This window comes from Aythya fuligula, chromosome 3 (genome assembly GCF_009819795.1).
Source record: "Aythya fuligula isolate bAytFul2 chromosome 3, bAytFul2.pri, whole genome shotgun sequence".
Classification (NCBI taxonomy): Eukaryota; Metazoa; Chordata; class Aves; order Anseriformes; family Anatidae; genus Aythya; species Aythya fuligula.
The window spans coordinates 79,960,337-79,987,025 of record NC_045561.1 but is presented as its reverse complement, the minus strand read 5'-3'; the positions used below and the strand labels follow the sequence as shown (position 1 = coordinate 79,987,025).

The 26,689-nt window shown below is 34.4% G+C and overlaps 1 protein-coding gene across 1 annotated transcript in view; it reads right to left on the bottom strand.

Moving 5' to 3' along the window:
* Window positions 1–26,689, bottom strand: part of LAMA2 (laminin subunit alpha 2) — a 356,269-nt gene that overhangs the window by 256,637 nt on the left and 72,943 nt on the right. The window contains 2 exon segments of the mRNA XM_032185008.1: window positions 6,146–6,388; window positions 22,910–23,022. Of these exon segments, the coding sequence (XP_032040899.1) occupies window positions 6,146–6,388; window positions 22,910–23,022 (356 nt within the window).

The window sequence follows — 26,689 nt, the reverse complement described above, 5'->3', positions numbered from 1 at the left end:
GAATACATTTCAGTCTTGCATACTTCCAAAAATTCTGACCTTCTGCCCTCTTAGTGTTGACAGTCTCAGACTCCTAGTGAGAAAGGATTAAATCTGGCCACAGGGAGAATTGCACTTAGAAGTTCATTTGCAAGTCATTTTTTCTTCCCTTCCTTCTCTGTGAATTAATGAGACTATAGTGAATGGGACAAGCAATGTGGTATAAGGAGGAGAAAAGTAGCAAGAAAATATTGGAGAGTAGCAGAGTTCAACGTTCCCAGCATTGCTGGTCTGACACTAGCCCAGAGGACACTAATTACCAGGGCATGGGGGAAGGTTAAAGTGAGCTAAGACATGCAGCACAGAGGTATATAAAAAGGGGCAGAGGAGCAGCAATCAAATAGTTAGTATGGCAAGTGAACAAAATAACAAACGACTATTACTAAGGTTCTTGTTTCTATTTATCCTATTTATGTGTTTAGTACACGCTATGAACTTCCACTTGACTAAAGAAAATAAAAACTAATGAATGAATACACGTAGTCTTTATTAACTACAGAAGCAGATTTAAAATTTTGACCTTACATTTACCTTGCTACCATCACAAAAGAAGGATGTAAAGTGTTTGAAGGAGCAACACAAGTATCACCTTGATTGCAGTATCATTCTCACCACTATAATAATGGTGACAAGAAGATTCATTTGTGGAGAAAGAAGGAAGCAGGTTACTGAACTCCCACCATAACTTCCCCCCTGTGCCCTCCATTAGTCCTCTGCTTTAGTCTTAGTGCTGGCTATGGCAATATAGTAGGCAGGAAGAGTTTCCTTGCTAAAAAGAAAGAACCTTACACTCTGTTGTTGACACAGAAAACACTTGCCAACTTCTTTTGGTCTTTAATTTTGAACCTTCCTGAATAGGGAAACAATACTGCAGTTTTAATTTACTGCATAATAATGCAGTTCTACTAATCAATAGTTAGGCATCCCAGAAATCTCTTACAAGCACGATGTATTAGTGTTAATACCTTTCTGAAAATACTGCCAAATACTTTACATTTAACACTAGTTACGGTTATTAAAAAAAAAAAAAAAAAAAAAAAAAGAAAGAAAAAAAAAAAAGGAACTGAGGAAGCTGAAATGAATCCACTACCTGGTATTCTCTCTGATCAGGAATCTTTGTGTGAAGTTTTCACTTAAGAAGTCTGTTAAGATGAGCTGTTAGTACTACCACTCCCACTGTAAAGACATGGCCTTTCTTAGGTCTGAATTTTTTGACAAAACAAGGTTAAGGTTTTATGCTTTGGAAGTCTTAGCAACCTTAAGAAAAGGCCTGCACAAAAGCTACATGAGCACATTCTTACATATTCTTACAGAAGACAGTTCAATTTAATGTCTGGAATTTTTCTGGCAGTAGAATCATGCTAAAGATATTAAACACATTTGAGGTACAACACAGTCCATTCAATTGATCTAGCCAGCACAATATGCTTATATCTGTCTATACAAATACCCGCACTGCATTCACTGCTTTGGCATCTTAGTACATTAAGAACTGTAGGAAACGTGAGAAAAGAGTAACTGCTAGAGAATATTATAAGGTAAAGAAGTAAATTGAAAACAATATTGATTTGAAGGAAAAAAAAAAAAGAGGGGAAGTATATATGATCTGGTGAAGTATGTATGATCATATGATCATGAAGAGGTAAAATAAATAACTATGGAAAGATCACTATGAGAAAGGAAACAACATACAAATTTTAACACATGAAGATGGGAAGGAAGCCAGTGAGGCAGAAGTGGTAGACAGTTTATATAGAGTTTATTTTTTTTTCCTAGAGAAAACATTAGACATCAGTGAGCAACAACGATCAGCCGCAATCCAAAACAAGTCAAAAGCAAGTTTATAGGAAAATATAAGGAGAAAACACAATTAGGCCACTATAAATCTGTAGTTTGCCCACACCTCAAATTCTGTCTCCTCATTGCAAAGTCAACATAATCTTATTGTAAAAAGTTCAGAACATAACAAGAAGATGAAGAAATTTATGGAATACCTTCCATATGAAGAACAACATATTATGATAGGACACTTCATCTTGAAAAAGAGATTATTTAAGTAAAAACATGACAGAAATCTGTAAAATGAAAAAAAAAAATAAATAGGAAAGTAAATATAGATTGACTGCTCAGAAGTTCATGAGACTTCTATTCCAGTAGAATAATTAGGGCTGTACAGAGGAAACCAGTGGGAACTAAAATAAAACAAAACAATAGGAGGTGATTCTTTGTACAGCAGATACCAGAATGTGGAATTAATTGCTAGGCACTAAATAAAAGCAAGTCACATATCAATTTTAGGGACAAAAGTCAAATGCTATTGTGCATATATCAAGCTACATCAGGTTAGAAATTCATGCTCAGAGTTGAATAATAAAAATGTTTTGGCTGTAGGAATTTTTCCCTTTTTGTATTCCTCATTTACAACCAATTCAGCTTCTACTCTCATAATCCCTTGTTTTCATATTAAATCTGCTTACCAAACTGGCAGATCATGCTCAGTATTTTTAACTTCTATTTAATGTAAACTTTACCCAACTGCAGAAATGTCCTTTGACATTCTACCCACAGAAATGGAAAGACTTCTCCTTGTAAGTTCACATAACTACTGTGCAACTATAATTACTATAATTATTGAAAAACAAACTTCTGACAGCACTTCTCTACATGATGACACTCATATGGACTAGTCAGTTAGCTATTCCAATTAAGATTTTTATAAGGAAAAAAATAAATTCACATTCTCTTCTTGGATTTTATACTTTCAGAAAACCTTATTATTAAGAAATTCAATGTTTTCCAGAAGATTAGAGATTTTTCTTCTTGACTTCTTAATAAAGGCACTTGCAGTTGTATCAAATAAATTAAACCCTTTTCCATCTGTCTTCACTGGATTTAACTTTCTATGTCTGCTTGCACAAAGAATTACTTTATACTACAGAAACAACAAACTAATATTTTGTTCTAGCCTATACAAAGTATTCAAAAGCTACATATGCCTGAAGAAAGCTTTTTTTTTTTTTTTTTTTTAAAAAAGGTATTTTTAAGGTATATTTTAAGGTGATTTTAAACAGTGTAGATACAATCTTAACCACCTCTGTAATTGAGTATACACTTCTGGGAGAAATGTCCCTATTTCAGAATGCCTCAGTTGTGCTCACCATTCAGAAGTTTTCATCACACAATTTTCTCTTAATTCATGAAAGTATTCTATAAAATCATTCTATGAAAATAGTTGTTGGTCTACAGATTATTTATTCATGTGACAGAGAAGTAAACTTGTAGAAGTAATGAATTAAAAGAAATAAACAGCTTAGACTGACCTGAAAATAAATCACATTTTTTGTTTGTTTTGTTTTGTTCTTGTTTATTTATGCTATTGGACAAGTGAATATTTGTCATGTAAATGCTGACATTACTAAATGCCCAAATTATTTTGCTTAAAATAAACATTTCTGGAAATACTCTAATCAATCACTGACTAAAATGTCAGTGATTTAGTAAATCACTATTGAAAGTACACATAAAATGGACATATTCTGTTTTGTTTGTTTTGTTCTTTTTTTTTTTTTTTTTTTTTTTTCCTAACTTAAGACACTAACTTAGACATAGATTTGGCTTTGGAACCAGTTTGTTTACCTAAGCAACTTCATCAGGTTTCCTGAGTATACACCAGAATTGTGTGCCTAAACAGCTCAATGTTTTTGAAGGAAAAGAAAGAAAAGATACTTAATGTATATTTCATAATTCTGTCAGTCTTATAAATCTTATAAGCCTGATGGGTAGAACAGAAATCCTAGCCTGGGACAAAAATAAGTGTAAATAAAAATAAGAATAAGCAAATGTAGTTCCACTGAAAGACCAGGAGCCAAGCAAATATCACCTCCAAAAAAACTGCAGGTAAATCTGATATTGATATGAACTGCATTATTTTTCATACTAAATGTTTGATTAAACATGATAAAGAATTATTCTGTGTTAAAGTGTATTTTATAAGGCTGTCTATAGCTACTCAGATTAAATTACTATTTAATTTACAAAAAAAAAAAGTTAAAATGCAAGCTGATTAACTTGTTTGGAATGATACTCTTCCAGTTGCTATAAAAATTAAGCATTAGTCTTTTCATTTCAAAAAGTTCTATCTTTTTCTATCTTAGGGCAAAATCTCAGACTAATAATTACCTGTGCAAGGTAAGATTAAATTAGGGAGGCTTAAATCATACACTTATCATAGAGTATTCATAGCATACTTAATACTTTCACTCTTCTGAGTGGAATTGAACAAACGAATTCTTCCCTTCTTCCAGATCTTCCTGTTTAAAGAAACTGTTTATCAGATGCTCACCATTTTTACTATGTTCGGGGCAGAACACCAACTCCAGCACATCACACCAAGTTAAAAATGATTAATTTCCCATTTAAGATAGGAATTAAGTTCCACTCAAGTCAACAGGACTTAAGTCAATGTTTCAGTCAAGGCTATATACAGAGATGCTGAATAGAGACCCTTTGCTTTTGAACTCAGCCAATGAAGAACACAAGGAGACATTGGTTTAACCAAGAGGACAGCAGACTACTGGAATCAATATCTGACTGCAAGAAAATCAGATAATCAAAGAAATTGAACAATGTAAACCAATTGCAACATTGGAATAATTACTTTGGCATTCTATTTTCATTGCAGAAATATTCTCCTAAAGAAACTATGAAATTTTGGCGCTTGCAATAAACTGCTCACTCGTGTTCTGCTCTCCCCTCAAAAAGCATCCAATTGGAGACATTTTGAAAACATAGCACTTATGCATGCACGGTTTCTGACAATATCACTTTATCTGCTATTGCTAGATTTTACAAGAACAAATACCCATTTAAATGATATAATTATGCATTCACACAAAGTATTTGAGATGACTTTTCATAGATGTCCAAGTGATTTCATGTCTGATAGTCTATACAAGTATACTTTAGATTCAAACTTTTTTAAGTATATCAGAATATACTAAGTATTTCAGTATATTTACACTGAAACTTTCTTTTCCTGCTTTTGCACCTGGCATTACAAACTCCCTGTGAATGTAAATAAAGTATACATTTCCATATCTGGTACTCAAAAATAATATGCATTAACAGTTTTGCATCTGAATGTTGCTTTCCAGGTAGAAGAATAAAAGAGAGTAAGTTTGTACTTCTTTACTTGGAAATAAACTATTAAAAAAATGGAACATTCACCAGAAGAATAAATATTGAGGTTAAAATTTCACAGAACATCATTAGACATGAAAGAATCGGTAAATAAATATATACTTCAGATCTAGTACACATGCATGTCATTTCCTTGAATCACCAACTACTGTGCAGAGCAAGTGTTCGAAAAATTAAACTGCGAAGAAATATACAGCTGGAATTTGGTACATATAGATTTCCCTCTCTACATTTTAACAGGTCAAGGAGTCTGCATTTTCTGGTACATTTGTTACATTTGCCTGGTAAGAGTCCTTACAACCAGAGTTCCTCATTCTCCCCTCTACCACATATTTTATATGCCCTCAGTTAAAACTAGTGACTGGTTCATGATTCATGTGTCTGGACTCACAATGAAATAACAGACACAATAGAAGAATTAATAGGTATAGACAAGGGCAGAGGGTCAATTACAAACTTTTAAATACAATAAACTCTAAATAAAATTATTAGCATTTAACATCCTAACTTATTCACTTGGACTGAAATGGCAACATGAAGAAAAATCTTCTAACAACTTCACTGGGTCCATGATTTTTCCCCATGTTTCAAGCATCTGAAGTTGTCTAAGTACTAGCACCCAGTTCTACCTAATAACTCTTGTATCTCTTTATTTACTTTGTAGAATATGCTTATTAGAGGATAGGAGGATTAGAGGATATAAATGCATGATATCATGCATTTATAACGAACCACATAAAATAACATTTATTTATTTATTTATTTTACAATTGCAAATACACCACCTTTGCATTTTTCAAGCATGCCAACCCACTCTGTCTACTCAAGACTCATATTGCTATTTTGCATATTTGCAAAATATTTTTTTCTTCCAGTTTACTGTGTATGGAGTGACATCTGCTCTTACCTCCCCATTCTCCAGAGGATGGATCTTGGAATAATAAGAAGTGCATATAACTTCATCATCTTTTATATAGGATGGAGTTCCAGGACGTGGATGAATGTTGTAACGTGTCAGGCACTCACTGTCTGTGATAGCATAATACTGCCATGGCTGATAGTCTACACCATCCAGAGAACGCTCTAATATCCAGTTCCCAGGTCGAGGTGAGTTAGCTGCTTTCACAATAACATATGCAATCTGGAAAATCTGGAAGAAAAGAAAAAAAAAAAAAGCCAAATGTTAAAACACCTATAAATATGTGATTTTAAACTTATTCCAATTTCTTAGTACCTTCCAAACTAAGAGGAAATATGATAATGTTCGATTTTTTTCCCTATAAATGCAATATGGCCTCAGATTCCATAAAAATTCTTCAAATACAGAAATAAACTCTCCTTTAACATTTCTGATATATATATATATATATATATATATATATATATATTTGTTACCTTAGAATCACAGAATATCCTGAGTTGGAAGGGACCACAGGGAGCATTGAGTCCAAATCCTGGCCCCACACAGGACCACCAGAAAATCAGACCATGTGTCTGAGTGTATTTTCTCACAGCTTAGTGCTGTGACCACATCCCTGGGAAGCCTGTTCCAGTGCCCAACAGTCCCCTCAGTGAACAACCTTTTCCTAACACCCAGACCAAATCTTCTGGCATTAGGCCAGTACAGACTTCGCAAATAGAATTAAAAAGCACTCTAAATTTCACATAACTTAATAAGTGATTGTCAAGCTGCAGTTTCCACCAGACATTTGCAAAGCTTATATTCAAGTATTTTCAATTTGAATAAATGACTTTGTTTCTGCTTGTGTATTTATACGCAAATACTTTCTGCAATGTTCACAAGTTGCCAAACTTCATTGCTATTAAGAAAAAACACAGGTTTAAACCATTGAAAGGTAATCATATCCTACTGAAACTATTCTATAAAACATTCTTGTTTAAACCACATGACTCAGCACAGTGGCCATAAATAAGCTTTACAGGACAGAGACACATCAAATATCACTATAAACAGAATGCAAGCACATAATCAGTGTTCATTATGGTCCATTTCACCTGCCCTTTCAATTGATTTATCAAGGCTTATTGCTGTTTACTTATTGCTGGAATGCAAGCCACAACCAATACATTCACAATTGCAGAATGACGTACATTAGTGACACAGTATTCTTATTATTTTTAAACCAAGTAACATCTAGATGTTACTGAGGTAAAACTAAGGCTAAGTAAAGGAAGCAGCTATTTCCATCAGAAAAGCCAATCATACAGCAGATTAATATTTTAAGACACACTTAAAATATAAAGTGCTTAAAAAATATAATATGCGCACTTAAGATGGCAAAATTATGGCTTTTAAAGCAAGGCTATGTCATGGATGAAATTCTGACACCTCCCTTTTCCAAACAACTGGAAAATTGTCTTCAGGTACCAGAGTAACCCTTCCTTTATTGTGGAGCTGCTTAGCAAATCATGTTTTGGTTATTATAATAAATCAAGCTAGAGCTTAGTGGCATAAGAATACTAATACCAGTAAAGTCTAAAGAGCTTTGCTGTATTTGTTTTCACGATTAAAAAAAAAAAAAAAAAAAAAAAAAAAAAAAAAAAAAAGTAAAATTGCTCTGCTTTATGGAGCCAAGTTTCCTACTAAATAGTAACACCAAGCTTCTTTTTCTACAGGGTAACACACGGAGCACATCTACTTTACTTTTTAAAATAACATCAATAAGATGACACCTGTCAAACGATGTAACTGTACAACTGTAGAACACATCTGTCAAAGTACAAGTCCAATAGAACATAACCTGGAGATCAAAGTTTGCTGATACAAATGTCATAACAGAGCAATACCAAGCTGCCTGGTGGCACGTAATAGTCCATTAACACAGCTGCCAAAGTACAGCTGGTGCCTTTTTTGTACTTACTCCGCTCATGTGACAATAGTGTAATTACGGGACTGGGAGGGAAATAGTCTAAATAGTCCTTTGAGCTATTTTCAAATTATAGACAACATAATCCTCAAGATGAGAAACAAAATGAGTCCTGGGTATCATTTTCACTAGTAATTGTCTCAGTAGTGAGATCTGCAAAGCACACGTTGTGAAGTACAGTTTAAGTTATAGCACTGTATCTTCTTCTGTATGCCTCATAAGACATAGAAAAGTGCATCCTACTACTCAGGATAATTTGCTACACTAATATTATTGAGATAGAGCTGAAGTGAATCATTAATCTGCATAGGGTTAGCCAGTGAAGCAGGAAATCTCATTGTGCCTGACTCCCACCTGCACTACTATTTAAAAAATAAATCTATCTTTCATGTAAGTCAGAACATCAGAGAGAAAAAAAATAGAGTATCACAAAATTTTAAGAGATTTTCAGTATTTCCATTCCATTTTCCAAACAGAGTAATGTAATAGCTCTAAAGGAGGCTTCCAATCAGCAAATCTGGTGTAAATTACATACGTACTTCTTTACCACAGTTATATTGTTGTATATTATTCTATTCCAGTGGCCAAGTAAACATGGTATTTATCTTTATTGAGGAGTTTGGCAAGGATCTGTTTCCTCATGTTTTGTTAAAAACTGTGGTAAACACCTATCAGTCCAGTGTGAAATCCATTCAGATGAGTCAACTAGAACTACTGTTTCAAAACAACAGAAAACAAACAAACAAACAAACAAAAAAAAAAAACAGTTGACATAAATAGTTGTCCAGTCAGCATGTTTGTCTAGACTGTGATCTCTGCAGCCAGTCCTATTTTCTCTTTAAATCCTGTTTCAAAGCATCTTCCTTTTGGGTGGACTCTCTCTTTTGAGTGGGGACACAGAGCCACAGCATCCTTGCATCCATCAGGCTACTCAGTTCATTAAGTCCTAGTACTTAACATGACCAGGAATCAGGCATGACATCTGTTACACAGACAGAACATTAGACATCTCAAATTAAATATTACGTGTACATCTGCACTATTATTTTTTTTTTCAAAGGCCAGTATCAATATCTTATGATTCTATGTGATCAGTCATATTTCAGTTCACTTATGTTGCTAAAGATTATTGTTTTGATTTTTGTATTTCTTTTTTAATAAGAGTATACAGTTTTGATACAAGAATATTCAAATGATTGGTTATTTATAAATAATTAAACTTCTTATTTTAGTCTAGCATCCAACTGTAAGAGAAACCCTAATTTAGAGATGGAGTGGCTCTCCAGATTCATCAAACGACCATCTAGCCTGCGTTTCTTTGTATCACTGTCTTGAGAGACAGTTACACAGGTTTCAAACATTCTGCTCACAGTTAGAAATTCTGTAATTGAAAATGCTGAGGGGAAGGGGAGGAGGGGGGAGATGCTTAGCAGGGTTCAGCTAATACCAGTTTAGAGAGCTGAACAGCTCCCTGCCACGCTGCAGTTTGCCTTCTAATGACAGTGCCTCTCCTGTTCATCTGATCTGCTTCCAACAGAAATGTTACTACCAGATGGGGAATTTGGGTTGAAAGATGCACACGCTTGATTGCAACATAGAGGTTTTTTCTTGGTGTCGTCATCCCCCCCCCTCCCCCCAGGTCCCCTTATATAGCTAAGAATGTCATGCAAAACCAGAATGACCACAGCATTTTGTGATGAAAAAATGAGCACCAGGGCACACCTTGAGAAGCCCTAAAGGTGTATGTCTACAAAGCAAACCAAGCTTCAGTTAGAAATGTGTATCTTTTCTAATTAGACAAAAATAGACTCAGTCTCATTCAGTTAGTACCTGCAAAACTGTAACCTTCAATGTGCATTTTAAAAAAACAGTTTAAAAATATATCCACTTATCTCCAATCTTGGCTTTCTCCCTTCACTTTATGCAACTGCTAGAGAGTCTCAGGCTCCTTTAAAAAATGCATTTTTCTCCTTGAGAAAAATAAATCTGTTATTAATACCTCTCAACTTTTGCTCATAAGTAAAAGATGATTATAACATGCCTATTTTTAAAAAATAAAAAAAAATCTATTAAAACAGTGCACTGTATAAAATTTCAAACTGTAAAGTTTTCAAGTTGTCCAGCTATTGAATATCTAAGCTACATTAAGCCAAACAGGAGTCAGTGCCTGTAAATTTTCTGGCAATGTCAGCTTTTTTCTTTGTAATTTTCTCTGTTGGTTTTCTCCATTATCCACTCTTCACCTGTTTGTGAAAGCCTGATAAATAGCTTCTTTCTGTTGACCATATTTCCTTCTCATCATTGGCTAATATACATCAGAACTGAAGAATAAAGTCAGTAATTTCTTTTTACAGCACTTTCAAATAATAGAAAGAAGCACTTCCTTTCCTCTTTATTTCATTACCTCTATGAAATAAAGAAATAATCTATTTCAATAGAGAGAGAGCATGGTGAAGAAAGAAAAATTGATGGAAATGCCAGTATTCACATTTTTTTCTTCAAACCTAGACAACAGAATAGAAAAGACGATTCTTCTGTTTTGGTGCTAAAATATCAAAAATCCAAAAAAAAAGTTTTTTTGTTCATTGATCCAAGAGCTGTTACTTAGTCTGGGTCCAGTACCATACTGAGTGTTCAGGGTAAATAGCGTTCTCATTGTCATGCAAGGTTCCCTTACCAGCTGCATTTCAAATTAACCTATGTATTTCTCTAGCCTGAGAAACAAAGATCTATTACAGACAAATTTTAGTCTCCATTTCAAAGTGTAGCAATGAAGAAACCTTGAAATCTAAACAGCTAAAACTTAATCTCCTCACCTGTTACAGACATAGGAATTCTCTATATTTTATTTCCATAATGACAATATTAATTTCAATATAGATAGAACTACTTAGATCCAGGAATAGTACAAAATAATATGCTTTCCTAGAGAAGCCTTAATTATCTTATGAAATTTTTCAGATTTCCTTTTCGTACAACCAACAGCAAGTTAACGCAGCACTATTAATGTGAAATAAAACATATATTTCAATGTTATGGTTTCTGTACTTTTCTGCACAGAGCTAAAAATTATACAAGTAAACAGTTTTTAGTGTGATGATGTCTCTCTGTTACCCACCTTGTGGTCTGCAAAGACACATCTGAAACTGCTGTACCATTAGCATTGGGCAACTTCTGCATTATTGACAACTAAACCTTTAACACTTCCTTGCTGAAACTAGGAAGCTGGTGCGTTGAGATCTCTCTGGAAAAGAACATACTACTACTATATGGTAACAGGCATCGTCTTTAGGGCCTAGGATTTTGATTATGAGCTCTTTGAGATAAGATCATTAATCTCCCTGAACACGGCAATCTTTTCTCCATTTCAGTCCTGAAATACTGAACAATATGAATGAGAACTTAAATAAAGTATTGTCTGCAACTATGAAACCAAAAGTAGAGACATGTCAAAAAATATTTTCAGCTTTTTTTTTGATTGTTTACATTCCTCATGTTCTTTTTAGATACTATAGTTCATTTCTTTAACTAAACACAGGAGTGGTTAATAAGATTTAAAAAATAAATTCTGGCAGTATTTTTAACCTGCCTCATGTCAGTAAACTCAAGAAATTTTGAAAACTTACACAAGGAAAGAAGTAAATTGAAAAGAAATGAGATGCTAGCTCTGATGCCCAGATCAGAGTTTGTGCATGTTTAGTTTTCATTTTTGTTTTTAGTTCTTCATACTTCTATTTTTTTTGTTGTTCTAATTAACCTGACGACTGCTTTAAATATGGACATGTTGCTGTATGGTATAGCAAGGCAATATATGGAATGTGCAGAGTGAATTCTGAGATGAGCAATTTTACGTTTCCATCTCATCTCTCCCTTTTGCAAACACAATTTCCTTATAATAATTACACAACATAATTAGGACTTTAGGACTCACAACCAAGAGAACAATTTGTCTTCACCATTAAGTGTTAAGTTATATGCAAAATCAGACTAAGTCTTTCTTTTGCCATGCTTTGTAACTGAAGAGATCCAATATATACACTTCTGTAAGTTTGTCGAATCATTTAGTCCACATTAGTCCAAAATCAAACAAATACATAAATGACTGCTTTTTCTGTCTAAACTACATCACTGATATGCGAGCCTTCCACAAAGCATGCACAGCATGGACTTCACATCACAGAGAAAGAGAATAATTATGCCATCAATATATATATATATATTTACACGGTGAAAGGAACATATACATACATCTATTATTATTCATTGTTCAGTGAACAAGGGATGATTATGCAGCCCCAAGGCCTGTTTAAATGTTTACTTTATTACCATTATGAATTTTTCCTAGAGTAATTTTAGACCAACCAACAAATCAAGACTATTGCACACATGTATGACGAGAAACTGTTGGCAAGTCAAATTCAGTGCTCTTGACCAAGCCCTGACCTACTGTTCAGATTATGAAAAGTAGCAGTATTTTACTCTCTGCTCTATGCTGATATCTGAACAAATATACTTTTAAAACCTGCTACCTAAAACAAAGGGAAATTGAAAACAAGCGTATTTCTTAAATCATTTTATCAATATTGGCACAAAGTTGCAAAGTATTACACAGCATTTGTATGACAAAATAGTGTCTTGCTATTAGCAGCTGCTCCTACTCCCCTATATCTTAACTCACATACACAAAATAAATTAGTCGATTAACAACCTATCTTAAACCATATTGAGCAGTTCTTTTATTACCACAGTTCTCATCAGGTTCAATAAAGGATCTTGTTGTCCATCTTGTAGCACACACCTTACATTTTAATGATTCAATGATAAAAGGGTATGATAAAAGGCTATGAAACTCTATGACAAACAGCAGCACTATTTCATGACTACCACTATCAGCTGCAAAACTTTTTTTTTTTTATGCAGCTTTTAATTCATTATAAACTATTTACTGATGACATATTGCTTCAGTAAACATAGCAAAATTTGTTCAAGACTAAGCCTCCTATGAACCCATTATTTATCCTGCTACCAGTCTCCCAGACTCTGTGACTTTCTTTAGCACCAGAATCGCCAATAGTACAAAACCTCACATTAATGTCACATGCCACTCAGGATTCAAAGGTTATAATAGAGTAATTAGGATCTCTAAAACTATTTGCCCAATGGATGGAAAGGTGAATGGCTCTCCTGATAACGACCAGAGTTAGAGAAGAAAAAATGGTATGCATGTTTACTGTAGTCATCCAGGAAAAATGTGAGGCAAGTAACTTCAAAAATAAAAACTATAAATTCTTGAACCTTTTTTTTAATCTTTGTCAGAGTGTATTATGATGTGAAGCTGAAAGGAATTGCTTACGTAGAAATCTTTCTGACTAACCACAAAGCAATAAAGTTACAGTCTGATTTAGTGAGGAGCATAAAAAAAATTGGGCAAAGTAATCCTGTGGAGATTTATTGTTAATACAACAACTCAGCCTAGCTAGCAGCACTATATATGGTGGGTATTATAGCTGATCTTTCAGGACTAAAATGGCTTCCTAGCATTTCAGAAAACATTGAAGAATACTCCCTGCACATATTATTTTACTTCTCAGGAATAATAAAAAACAAAACAAACAAAAAAATATATCTTTTTTAAACACTGCAGAAAAGTCAGCTTGAGTAACTTTACAAACACTTGTTTATCAGAACATCTGAACGCTTAATGCAGCTGGTAGTATTGGAGTGACGGTTGCCATAGGTGTGCACTTATTTTTCTTTAGACTTTTGTGTTGAGTGATATGAATGTGTAAAAACTTGATTCTGAGACAATAACTGAAGCCTCAATGACATCTGTCACCAGTGTCATACAGAGCAAGTACTCTCTTCAAGCATATTCTTTGCTTCCCCAAAATCCAGATGAGAAACTACATAACAGAGTATACTTGCTAACCTGTCTAAACCAGATAATTCTTAAAAATGTTCACTGTGATGTCAAAATATTTACTACAGGTCTGTTTGTTTCCAAAATTAATAATAATTATCTTCTCTAAGTATGTTCATCACTGGTATATTTATGTGCTGTTTGTTTTCTGTTGTTTTTGTTTGGTTGTTTTTTTGCTTTTTACAAAACATTTCATTATAAACTAACTTCAAATACGTTAGTTTTGCTTTGATTAAAAAGAATACCCGAAGGGCAATGTATGCCTTCTTTCATCCTATTGATACCTGATTCTTGCACTACCAGTGAACTATGAAACTAAAGAATGAAAAGAATTACTGAAACGTTGAGATTTATGTTCAGACAAGAGAAAATAAACTTTAAAAAAAAAATAAAAAAATTTAACTAACATCCAGGTACATGTGCAAAAATTAGCTGGGGACTTCAGTAATATAGAACAAATGCCATTATTTATTTTCATTTGCCATTTACATTTTCATTCAGAATATAAAGTGCCATTTTACATTCTTGATTTCATGGTTTTAGCTGCATCTTATAGGGCTTTCACTTTAACAATCCATTATCACTTAGGTATAACTGAACCAGGGAACTTTTTTTTTTTTTAGGGGGGTTTGGGGAGAAGGGAGGAGCATATAATTAAATGCTTTGTATTCTTAAGTGTTTACATTACTTTAAAATAGAATGATTAATATGCAAGCAAAAACAATGCCAAATATGCAGAATGACAACTCCATTTTGCAGATACGGACTGTAGCTTATTGCCTCAAAGCTCATAGATCAGTATTATATACTTTAAAGCTTTACCATCAGCTGAAGCCAGAGAGTGCCAGCTGTTCTTGCAAGGGGTGGGACTGCTTTCCCACCACCTCCAGAAATATGTGCTTGTTCTACCCCCACTCCCTCACCCCCACCCCAAACCAAACAGAACCTGGTAGAAACCTAACTCCCTCCCAAAATAGGACAATGCTAGTTTTCAGTATCAAGGTACTGATCTGGTTCATTACGTGGCAGCAAAACTGCTAGTGCCAGACCACGGGACTGTTTGGGGAAGGCTGGGAAGGGAGAAACAGCAGCCATATGAAAATGCAGTATCACTGACTGAACAGGCTTTGCTTCTATTCACACTTTTCTCTTTAGACAAAGATCTGAGAAGATGGACAAAACAGACTGGCATTTGCTGGTGAGATACCTCAGTTTGAACTGAGAAACCATGTTAGGCTTTGGTTTGGAGATGAAGAGAAGCCATATGGTTTACCTTTACAGAAGTTTTCTTGAAAGTATTTCAGACATTTAAGGCATATAACTGTAGTGAAAGAGAAAGAGAGAATACTAACCAAAAACCAAAGCAAAATCTTTGGACATGTATACAAGTTTAACATGGGAAGACCAACTCGTACTTAATTTTCCTAATCTGTTTCTTGTATCCCAAGACTAGGCATTGTCATAAAATCACAGAATGGTTTAGTCAGGAAGGAACTCTTAAAAGATCATCTTGACCAGTTCCCCTGCCAAGGGCAGGGAAATCTTCCACTAGATCGGATTGCTTAAAGCCCCATCCAACCTGACTTTGAACACTTTCAATAACAGGACATCACAGCTTCTCAGGGCGACTAGTTCCAGTGTCTCACCATTTCTTCTTTATATCTAATATAAATCTACTCTCTTCCAGTTTAAAACCATTGTCCCCTTTCCTGTCACTATAGTCCTTGTAAAAAGCTTTTTTCCGTCTTTCTTCTAAGCCCCCTCTATATATTGAAAGGCCATTAACCTTCTGTTTATTCCTTTAGCTATTCTGATATTTGATATCAGTTCTTCATAAAATACTAATTGTAATCCCTCACCTCCCAAAAATGTATTTGATATTACAGAGCAGAGAAAAACAAAGATATTCAAAGTGGTATACATATTTCATATACTATTTTGCAGATAGTGTGTAAAGGCTACCTTACCCTTGCTGCATTGCACTACACATTCTGATTCCTTAGCCACTGTCTTGTGGACTATTATAGATTAATATTTTTTAATTATTATAATTTTAACTAATATTAAAAGAAGCAATGCTGTTGTGAAATACCTTACCATCTAGTATGCATTGTACTTCACCGTGGCTGAAAAAGTGACTTCAGACAATCACTAAAGGATGGGTTTAACTGGATCTAATTGTGCAGTTCAAATGTATAGAGTGAGTTCTACACAAAGCATTCCAACAGTCTTTTGAAGCCAGCCAGACAGGAAATGTTTCCAGAATCCAAAATCATGCTCCAAATTGTAAGTAGTCAAGGCTCAAAACTTTTTCTATTTCTTCCTCAAGAAATAAGTTAATTGGATGGGGATGCAGACTAAGTAAATTCATAGTCTTTGCCTATCCAAGGCTTTGAAAAAGCAAGTTCTGGGAACGGCATCATTTGAAAATTAAGTGTTAATGTCATTTACTAGACAGACAAATAACTAGTCAGAGAAGGTGGCATTATATTTGACATTACACAACAACTCCAAGCCAATCCCTGCTATAGCCATCATTTTATAACACCTTCAGCCAAACACTAAAAGGATAGCAAAAAGCATGAACAGAAGTGGTGATGGAAATAAGAATTTACTCACTCACATAAGCTTTCAAAACCAGCTATTCTTTAAATTAAAGATACTAGAAACAGATAACCTGCCTCATTCTGGTCATATATCTGGGCAACATCTTCAACACAATTCTGCAAGACAGTGCTTGTCATGTTTGCCTCAAGTCATCCCTGGCAAACAAACACATGATCTCTGCTGCTGTGTGACAGTGATGAACTCTAAAATAGAGCTGTGCTCCCCCAAGAGATCTGGCTAATGTTATGCATCAAGGGAACTGACAGATGAAAATAACATTTCCTTCAAACAGCTATCAACACAGCAGTCATACTGGCAAAGCCAAGGAGCAAGTGACAAGCAAAGTCCCACAAGTAAGGTGTCTTCACAGAAGCTTTCTCCTCTCATATTTTTCACCTACCCTAACAAAGGTTAGCAATATTGCATTAAAACATATGGGAACACCACCATTTTGGTGTGCATAGCATCTGATAGGCTGAGTGTAAAATATGGACTCTGTTCAGACACAGAGCTTAGAATGGAATGTCCACACTAGCTGTTTAGCTCAGATAAGCAAGTGCTTATGAGGTGAATCTCCCAACTGCTCCCAGTTAGTATGCTTTGGTTCCCATCACAAATGAATCAGAATTAGAATGAATTGGAATTAGAGCTCACAAACAGTATTCTTTTCAGGAAAAAAACTAAACCAATAGAATATGCTTAGAAACACACCCAATTCATTTTAGCTGGTAATGGACATTCAGACCATGATGCAGAATAGAGATAGCCTAAAGTAAATTTCTTGGCAAGTTATCTGTGTCATCAGCAACAAATAAACACAAGTCCTCTCCCAGGTCTACTTCCTTCTTTTTCCCTGTGACACACTGTTTACTAATGCCAGAACACTTAAAAGTATCAATATTTATATTTTTCTCTCAGCTGGTTTCAAATATAAACCAAATGTTAAAATTATAGGTCACACTATGTATGGCAGTCCTCAGCATAGCAGCAGATGTACTTACTATCCTGTTACTTTCCTGTCCAAGCCTGAATCTCTCTATTCATCTTGTCATAGTTTCCTTGTTCTCTCATTTGTGTCTTTTGCTACAGAACTTAGTTGTACACTCCTGTGTAGAGAAAGCACAAGGAAACCCTCAGTTTTGCAATTCTTTTCCTCTTCCTAATATTATTCTTTTTCAGGATAGACAATATATGCTTGTCTGCATGTGTATGTATATTTGTACTCATGGATACTGAAGTGAATCTAATAACAAAGAAATCATCCAAAAAAAAAACAAATCTAAACTTTCTAAACACAGAATTACAAAATAATGAGCTTAGCACGTACAGAATATTGCCATCCACTTGTCATAAATGCATCTCAAAGTGTTTCTGAGAAGTTCAAGCATTCTTCTACTTCCAGTTACTCAGTTCTCTATCTAGTTCCAGGAACACCACTTTCCAAAGCATAACATGTGCCACTCAAACAGTAAAGTCCAAACTTATATTCTAGCAACTGGTGGAATACATTTCAGAAGAAAAGGCAAGTAGGACTGCAGTGATTTCTACATGGAGGAAGAACAGAATTCCTTAGAAACCTTGTTCTCTTCCCATGGAAGGAGGAGTTGAAAAGCAGAGTTGAAGGAGTGGGACACTATCAGTGCTTAAGGAAATGAAAACTGATGAACTGTGGTCTCTTTATAGAGAAAGCAACTATATAGCTTACTCAGTGATTCTTGCTGCAGTACCAGATCTTATGAGGCTCTTAGGAGAGTTAACTACTTTGTTTTTATTTAGAAATATATGCCTAGAAAGGATTTCCTGGACACTGAAGTATTCCCCCACAATCTCAGACAATGAAGATATACTTATTAAATCCAACAGTTACCACCAGAGCATTAACTCTGTGTCCACCCACCCTGAGTTCATTGATGTCTACGACTCACATAAAATATTCCTGCACCATTAAAATATTCCTGCACCATTAAAATAAACATGTAAAAAGTGTCTAGTCAGAAAATCAAAATCCATATAAATATGCTCCTGGCATAAACATCTTAGCAATACCAAGGATATTGCCAATGTCCTACAGCAGGGTATTTGTTAATGAAAGTATGTATGAAAGATGTATGTAGAAATTGGAAACAGATGGGCTGACCACCTCACCTCAAACTTCCAATTGTTTTCCCTGTGTATTTGCCAATTTTCTTTAAAGATACTCTACTACTCTTCCACATCGCTGAAATCATTGAACCAAATGAGGATTTCAGATAGCATGAATACAAGGAATATATTTGCCCTGGAAATTCAACCATTTCTGTTTTGCAACCTCCCTTTTCTGTACTTCTTGAAAAAGCATAGCTAGTCAACAGAAGGAGCTTCTTTATAAGAGAAGAATTATTTTCTGTCCTGTGAAACACTGCACTCACTGGACCTGAGTTAATTTTGTTGCACTTGAACCCATCAGTCTTAAGGCCAAATCCACAGACCCTATGCAGCCAGCAAAGATGCAGAACACATTCTCTCTGTGTATGCGAGCACTTCACAGATGAAACAACTTAGTGTGCTACATGGCTGTACTGCACAATAAAGTAAATATATATATATCTACTCTGCCAAACTCAGCTCTGCAGTTGCAATAACTTGAGTAGCTCAACTTCTCAATTTTAACCTCCATTTAAATTTGTCTGAATGACTCCTATATAAATCTACACTCATATTTTGATCTCTATCCACTTTCTGGATAAATAGCACTATAACAATAATTTCAGACGTACAGCTATGAATTATGTTCCAGAATATTCTTGTGAAATAGATAAGATTGTCAAAAGAAGTCTGGAAAACTGAAGGGTTAAGAGCAAATTAGCAAAGAAGCTGAGAACAAAACAGTCTCAAATTTCAACATGTATTTTTATAATATAAATGGAGTACAATTCAAAGGTACCTTAGTAAATTAGAAGCCTGGCCTCCATTACATATGAAAGCATTTTTATAAATACTATGTTACACCTCAGCTGTTGGGAGGAAGCAAATAAACAACTGCATTTTTCACAAGCTAACTGAAAATATTTTGACTCCTTCTAAAGTTGAACTGTATGAAGTAAATATTTTTATTAATTATTCTTAACTAGTATACACCATTTTTTACATGGCTGTACTGCATAATAAAGTAAAAATATATACATGCAGCCACCCCCAAAGGCCAAGCATTATATAAGTGAAAAAATTGTAATTATTTTCCTGATTTTTTCATGAAATTAAGATTTGCTGAAAGCATTTCATGTGCTATCATAATTACTAGTAATAACATACAAACTAATGCATTCCTGCAATTTACAGTCCATTACTTGTAGGTTTGTCATTTGTTATTTCTATGCTACCAAAAGAAGTCAAGCATTTTTGTACTTAAAGCAAGAATTTATCAACACAAACATAGCAATTACTAAATCTCACATAAGGCAAAAATAAAGAACAGAATTCCTTTTAAGCGAAGTCTCAAAGATATCTGGTGACCTTCAACCATTCAAAATGGCTACTATCCATGACATTAGCTGGAAGGGAAATTTCATATTTTACTGACTACTCTAATAAAGCTTACAGTGCTGTTTGTACAAAAGATCCAAACAAGAAAATAAAAACTCCTAATATTCCTCAAAACCCCAAACACTCATTTCTTAAGGAAAATTCCAAAAGCCAAGTAAACTACAACATACTACATTTTGCAGAGCAAAGCTGTTCATGTAAGATGGTGAGTAAGCATGCCTTCCTAACTCTACGTATGCTCTTCACATCATTTAGAGTCAGTCAGATAGTACCAGTAGCACAGGGTCATATCCCACCCCTCTGACATACCCATACTCTGACACGTTCTCTTACATTTCAGCCAGTGCAATTGAATGGGTTTAAGAGAAGGGATAAGCATTAGTCCTGTGGAAGGCCCCACCAAGCTTTCTTGAAACAATAAGCAAGAGAACAAGGGGGAAAGGGGAAAGGAGAAACAGACAACAGGCATGAGCCTTGTCTCACTTAAAAACCATGCAAAACCAAAACAACATTCCCACATCCACCCATCAAAACAAACCCACACAATATGGTGCAGTATTCTCAGATCACTGGCGAAAAACTGGCATACAAAGAAGCCTTTTAAATACATTGGAACAATCTGTACTTTTTCCTCAGTGGAGTCACCAGCCCTGCAGTAGCTAGTTTTGAGTATACAATAATAAATAAATAAATAAATAAATAAAAGTTTTAGGAACCGCACACCTTTTGTTTGTTTGTTTGTTTTTAAATTTATTATAACAAGCTAGATACTGACACAACGGGGGAAAAAAAAAAAAAAGGAAAAAAAAAAAGTAAAGTTCTAGTAAGATCACTAGAGTGCTAATTCGGTCCTAATGTGCTCAAGAGCTACTTATATATAATCGTAGAATATCTGTGTTGGAAGGGACACACAAGGATCATTGAGTCCAATTCCTAGGTCACCAAAAGACCACCCAAAAAATAATAATAATACTATGTGTCTGAGAGCATTGTCCAAATACTTCTTGAACTCTGTCAGGCTCGGTGCCATGACCACTGCCTTGGGGAGCCTGTTCCAGTTCCTGACTATATCCAGCCTGAACCTCCCATGTCACAGCTTGAAGCCATTCCCTTGGGTCCTATCACATTAATAGATCAGAACCAACAAGAGGCACAATTCCCATTGTACAGGCTTACCAAACTCTGAAATTTTAAAAGACATTTTAAAAATAGCTTGATAATGCACAGGAACTTAAACTTCTCTAAAAGAGTTCAGCTCTGTTGATTGAAACAGAAACACACTAAATATTTTTGCAGATACAAGGCCAAGGACACAGATGTAGGATTTTTTTGTTGTCATTATTATTATTTTTGGCAATACAAATAATAACTCCAAAGCCAAAATGCAAATAATTCTTCCAAGATTCAAAGGCTTTTTCAGGTGTGAAGCAGTAAAGAGACTTCCAAGTACTTCATTGTCACAAAGTACTTAAAAAAAATTTCACCATCAGATATCATTTGGGTGATAGTTTGTTTCAATGTAATAATCAGCAAAAACTAGAAATCAAGTATTATACTCTTCATTAAGCCTTGCTGAAGTTCTGAGTTCTGGACTAAGTTAAGATTATGATCTCTTAAAACAAAATTTTACATATGCATGACTGCTGATGGCTCCATGCAATACCTTTGGCTTCACTCTTTCTATCAAGCTATGCTTTATTCAAGCCTTTCTAGTGATATTGCTCTCTTTAACTAAAGGTGAATGAGAAAGAAGGGAGATAAGGATAGGCAGGTTCCAAGTAAAGCTGATAAAATACTAACAGTAGACCAAAACAGAAAACCAATCTTATTGAAGAGATCTGAGAGGAAGGGGGAACTGGGAACTGGAATCAGAGAAAGCACCTCCCCTTTTTTCTAAACAGCTGGAAAACTGAGTATGTTTCCTCTGTCTGTGGCTGGCCTATATTTGTCTGCAACTTGAATGAGACCAGAGAAGACTAAGGGCTAAAAACAAACAAACAAACAGATTACTTTGTTATCTAGTTAATTGAATGCCAAAATGGTCAAGTTTAATAACATGATGAATAGCTTCGGTACCAGGTAATTGTTCTTTATTTATCATTGCATAATGAAAATAAAATGATTTACCATCAGCTCTCGTATTCACTTTTTTACATTCCTGGAATTTATATAGCATTTCTATAAGCATCAGATAAATTCATTCTGTCTGGCTACAGCTGTCAAGCACAGTTTTAGTAACAAAAGGCAATTTATTTAAAGACTACTTTAGCCAAACACCTCCTTTTACTCTCCAGGCTGTCTCTCAAAATAATCCACTACCTGAGCATGTATCACTAACATAGCTGAAATACTGTTGCAGTGAATAAAACTATATTATTGATACAATAAACAATATTAGTCTAAACATAAACTTTTATTAATGAGTACATGGAACACTCTTTTAATTGACTTTACAGAGCCAAACCAGAAGCTATGTTTGGAAAAAAAGGCTATATTTAATATAATGTTAAATGTGATTTCATAAAAACATATGAAAATTATTTTTAATTTGGTACACAATATTAAAATGAACAGGTCTGTCAGCATTACCCATAAAAATGACAAAAAAAAATTACAAGAAAAGCCAAGAAAGTGTTCATTATATAAAAGCCACACAAAGCAAATAGGAAAATGATCCAGGTGAGATATTGTGCAAGAAAGAAAGCCTTTATAAAAACAAACAGAAGCCATCTACCTGTTGGAGGTCCAATGTAATGGTCACGTAATGATATTCAATTCCATTCTGGATACTAGGGCTTTGCCACCAAGTGTTCTTGCCATCAATTGCGTTTGTTATTGGATGTCGTTCTGTTAGAGTAACAGAAATATATAAATGTATTTAAGAGTAATTCAGATATATAAATGGGTTTAGATCTAAATTCTAGATTAAAATGCAACTACAGAACTAACAAGGTAGCACATTAAAAGAAAAAGCAGGAAATATTTTTTTTTCTTTTGCTCTTGGAGCAGTCTCAGGCTTATCATTACTAGAATATTCATCTAATATTAGCCCCTGAAATTTGGTTAGCATTGCAAAGAGGTTACTTTTATTACCTAAATAAATACAACTGGAGGCTCTCCTGAGTCTACAGAAAATGTAGGCATCTAAATCAGATGGTGTGAACACTTCCTGCAATCTTTCAAAGTTTTAAGTACTGCAAAGTCATTAAATGTTGCAATAGAAACAACAAATCAGAATCCCGAGGTCTGGCGTGCAGGGAAAGCAGAGATCACAGTAATTCTGGTACTTGCATTCCTAAGCATATGGCAATAATTCAGGAAATAATTCAGAAATTGTTACAGAGAAGATGATTCATGAATAATTACAGAATATATTTCTCAACAGGAAAATTGTCTGACTCACAAACACATGTACAAAGATAGCTCATTTTTAACATATAAACCATTAATATCTAAGTCCAAGATGCATTATTTTTCATGCCCATGTTTACTCTGTTGCAGTGTCATAAATAAATCCAAAATAATTGGGATAAAACAATATTTACAGAACTAAATTATTGTTAGAATTCAAGATATTATAATCTAATGAAATTTAATTACATGGTATTTTAATGTTACTTAGACTGAGAAAAATAACACTCAACTTTCTATGTTACTTTTTATGGCCAGTTCATGACTGTCTCCTGTATGAACTTGAGAATACCAAAATCTCAATTTTAAAAGATATGAGGTTCTATCTGATGCATTTTGAAGTCCCTAATTACCTAGAGCAAGTCTGTACATTATGGTGAAAATAACACAAAGGTAATTCAAATATAGTAGGTTTCTTCTATGTGCATTCTGTCAGCAAGAACATAATGAGGTCAGAGAAATCAAACCCCTCTCATTATGGATAGATTTCTAAACTGGCATATTCTGGATATAAAACTAGAATATGTTTCATTACTAGCTCATCCTAGTATTCCAAATAATTAATTCATGAACTGATTAATTTCCTTGTTATTCTAATTATTATTTAAATAAACCAGTAAGATAGACAGTCTTTGTCTCTGTTTTCTTGCTACATCAACCACCTGTGGAGGACAGGAGTACTAGCTCATTAAGGAAAGCCAGAATGTCTGAACATATTTAAGGATACAATTAAAGGGCTTTGTGGGAGTAAGAGAAGGTATAAGCCTGCAAAATTAAAAATGTGAAAATTTTAATTTAAAAATCAAATTATTCAGTGGCATTACTGAGCACCAACATCTGCCAGTTAGGATATACACTACAAGTGGCATTGTTAGCAGCATTATCTTTCTATTGAAGAGAAAAAAAGAAAAAAAAATAACACCCAAGCCTTACATGTTGTCAATTCTCAGATCTCTGATCATCTTTACAAACTTTAACTTTAAATGAGTGCTAGCAAAAAATCATTTGTAAATCAAACTCAGAGCTCTTCAGTGATTGTGTCAGAAACTGTCTAATTGGAAATTTTGATGCAAGTCTCTTCAGGTGAAACTGGTATAAACATAAATCATGAGAAGGACAGTTGGGAGATGAATTGACAGTTAATTGTAATCACCATTATGAAAGTTTAATCATAATTAATTTGAAAAATGATTAATTGTTGGCATTTTTTTTACCTTTTTAAAAGGACGGGAAAATTATACAGTGTTTGCAAAATGGACTGGATTGCAAATGCCGTTCAAGGACCAGTCTCTCTAATGGATTACAAGGATGGGGGGAACGTACAGACTGAACCCATCAAACTCTCTTCTTTAATTTGGGCTCACATGTGATGAACCAGGGAATCTGCGTTCATTTCCTACTACAGTAATTAAGGGGAGGCACTCCAAACTCACACATTCTAGGCATTTAAACTCTGGTTACATTACGTGGTTCTCCCATTAATGAGCTAACTTTGTTTAAATAAAGCACTTCCTTCTGCCAAATGAACATTTAAAAACCTTAAAAAGAGATGAGGTTGGCAACAAAAGGCTAGTCATTCTGAAGCTAAACAGTCTCACAAATTTAGAAAAAGGATAGGAGAGAGGGAAAATGTGGATACATATCATTCAGATGAGGTGTTTAAATACATAAATGGCAACAATGAAGAAGGCGGTATAAACATATATGCATCTATAGGTGGAACACGGAGACAAAGCAATACAGCTCCCTTTTATTTATTTATTTATTTATTTATTTATTTATTTATTGGAGTTAAACAAAGTTGATAAAAAAAATGATAATTGTATGATGTACACGAATGTCTAAATGCTCTTCTGTAAAGAAAGGACAGAATACATCACACAGTGTTTCTGGCAGTCTAAACGCAGCCAAAAAAAAAAAAAAAAAATAATCTTCTGAATGAGACCCACTACAATAATGTAAAATCATTTCAACGCTTACATTGCTACAATACATATGCATGATCTTTCCTGAGAAGACAGCATTTACTACAATTAAAGAAGCCATCAAAACTTGAAAAATGACCTTGGGGGAAAAAAGTAGGTTGCAACTGTGTTCAGACAATTGAAGTAATCTATAATGGGGCAATTATAATTTGCTTTGTAAATACAAGATAGGGAGAAAGTGGCTAGGTAGTCATTTAGTGAGAAAGCATCTGGGGATTACAATGGCCAACTAGCTAAATATCTCTCAGTGGAATCACACAACCTAAAAGGGGAAATACCTTAATTAGATGTGTAAACAACAACATAATCTGCTTATTCTGAAGGAAACCTGAATCTCTCTGCAGTACTGGTAAGAGCTCAGGTGAATTTTAATACAGATGAAAACCTCTACAGAAAACTGAGAACTGCGGTTTATATAGAGTTCTAGATAATTCAACCCATATGGAGAAAGACAGAAAAGGAATAGATTAGTGTAAAAACTGGACAGAGCAATAATAGCAACCCTCAAGTAAGTAAAAAGACTTCTGCAAAGAAAATGGAAGTAATCCATTCCTTGTGTTGGCTGAGGTTAGGAAAAACATAATATACTTGAATTTCTGCAGGAAAGATGCAGATTAGCTATTAGGAAAAGACTGTGTAATTGGTAAAATAATTCTAGGAAGGGTGGCCCAGGAAGGAAGTTTCTAAGGAGAGGCTTCTTTCTGGAAAGCTATACCACAGGTTGCTCATCCTGTGTAGAGTTAGCAAGTTAGAAGATAATTATTATTTTTTTTTTCCTGTGGCTTTAACCCCATGCTTAAGTATGCTTTGTCATAAGGTATAAATATGTCTAGTCTAAGTTTTAGAGGTAAACAACTGGAAAAAAAAAAAAAAAGAGAGATTGTCTTCAGGAAACTTCATGCTTCTGTATGCCTCTACTAACACCGCATCTATTCCATTAAAAGCTGTATCAAGAGTCTCTACATCCTCTACCGTCTGCAGTGTCAATATGTCCAGAAATATTTGACCAGGTTAATTTTATTAATGTCTTTCATTGCAAGCTTATATGAAATTAAACTTGTACAATTAAGACAGAAATTCTCTTATTTTTGATTTTCCAAATTATTCATAACTGGTAA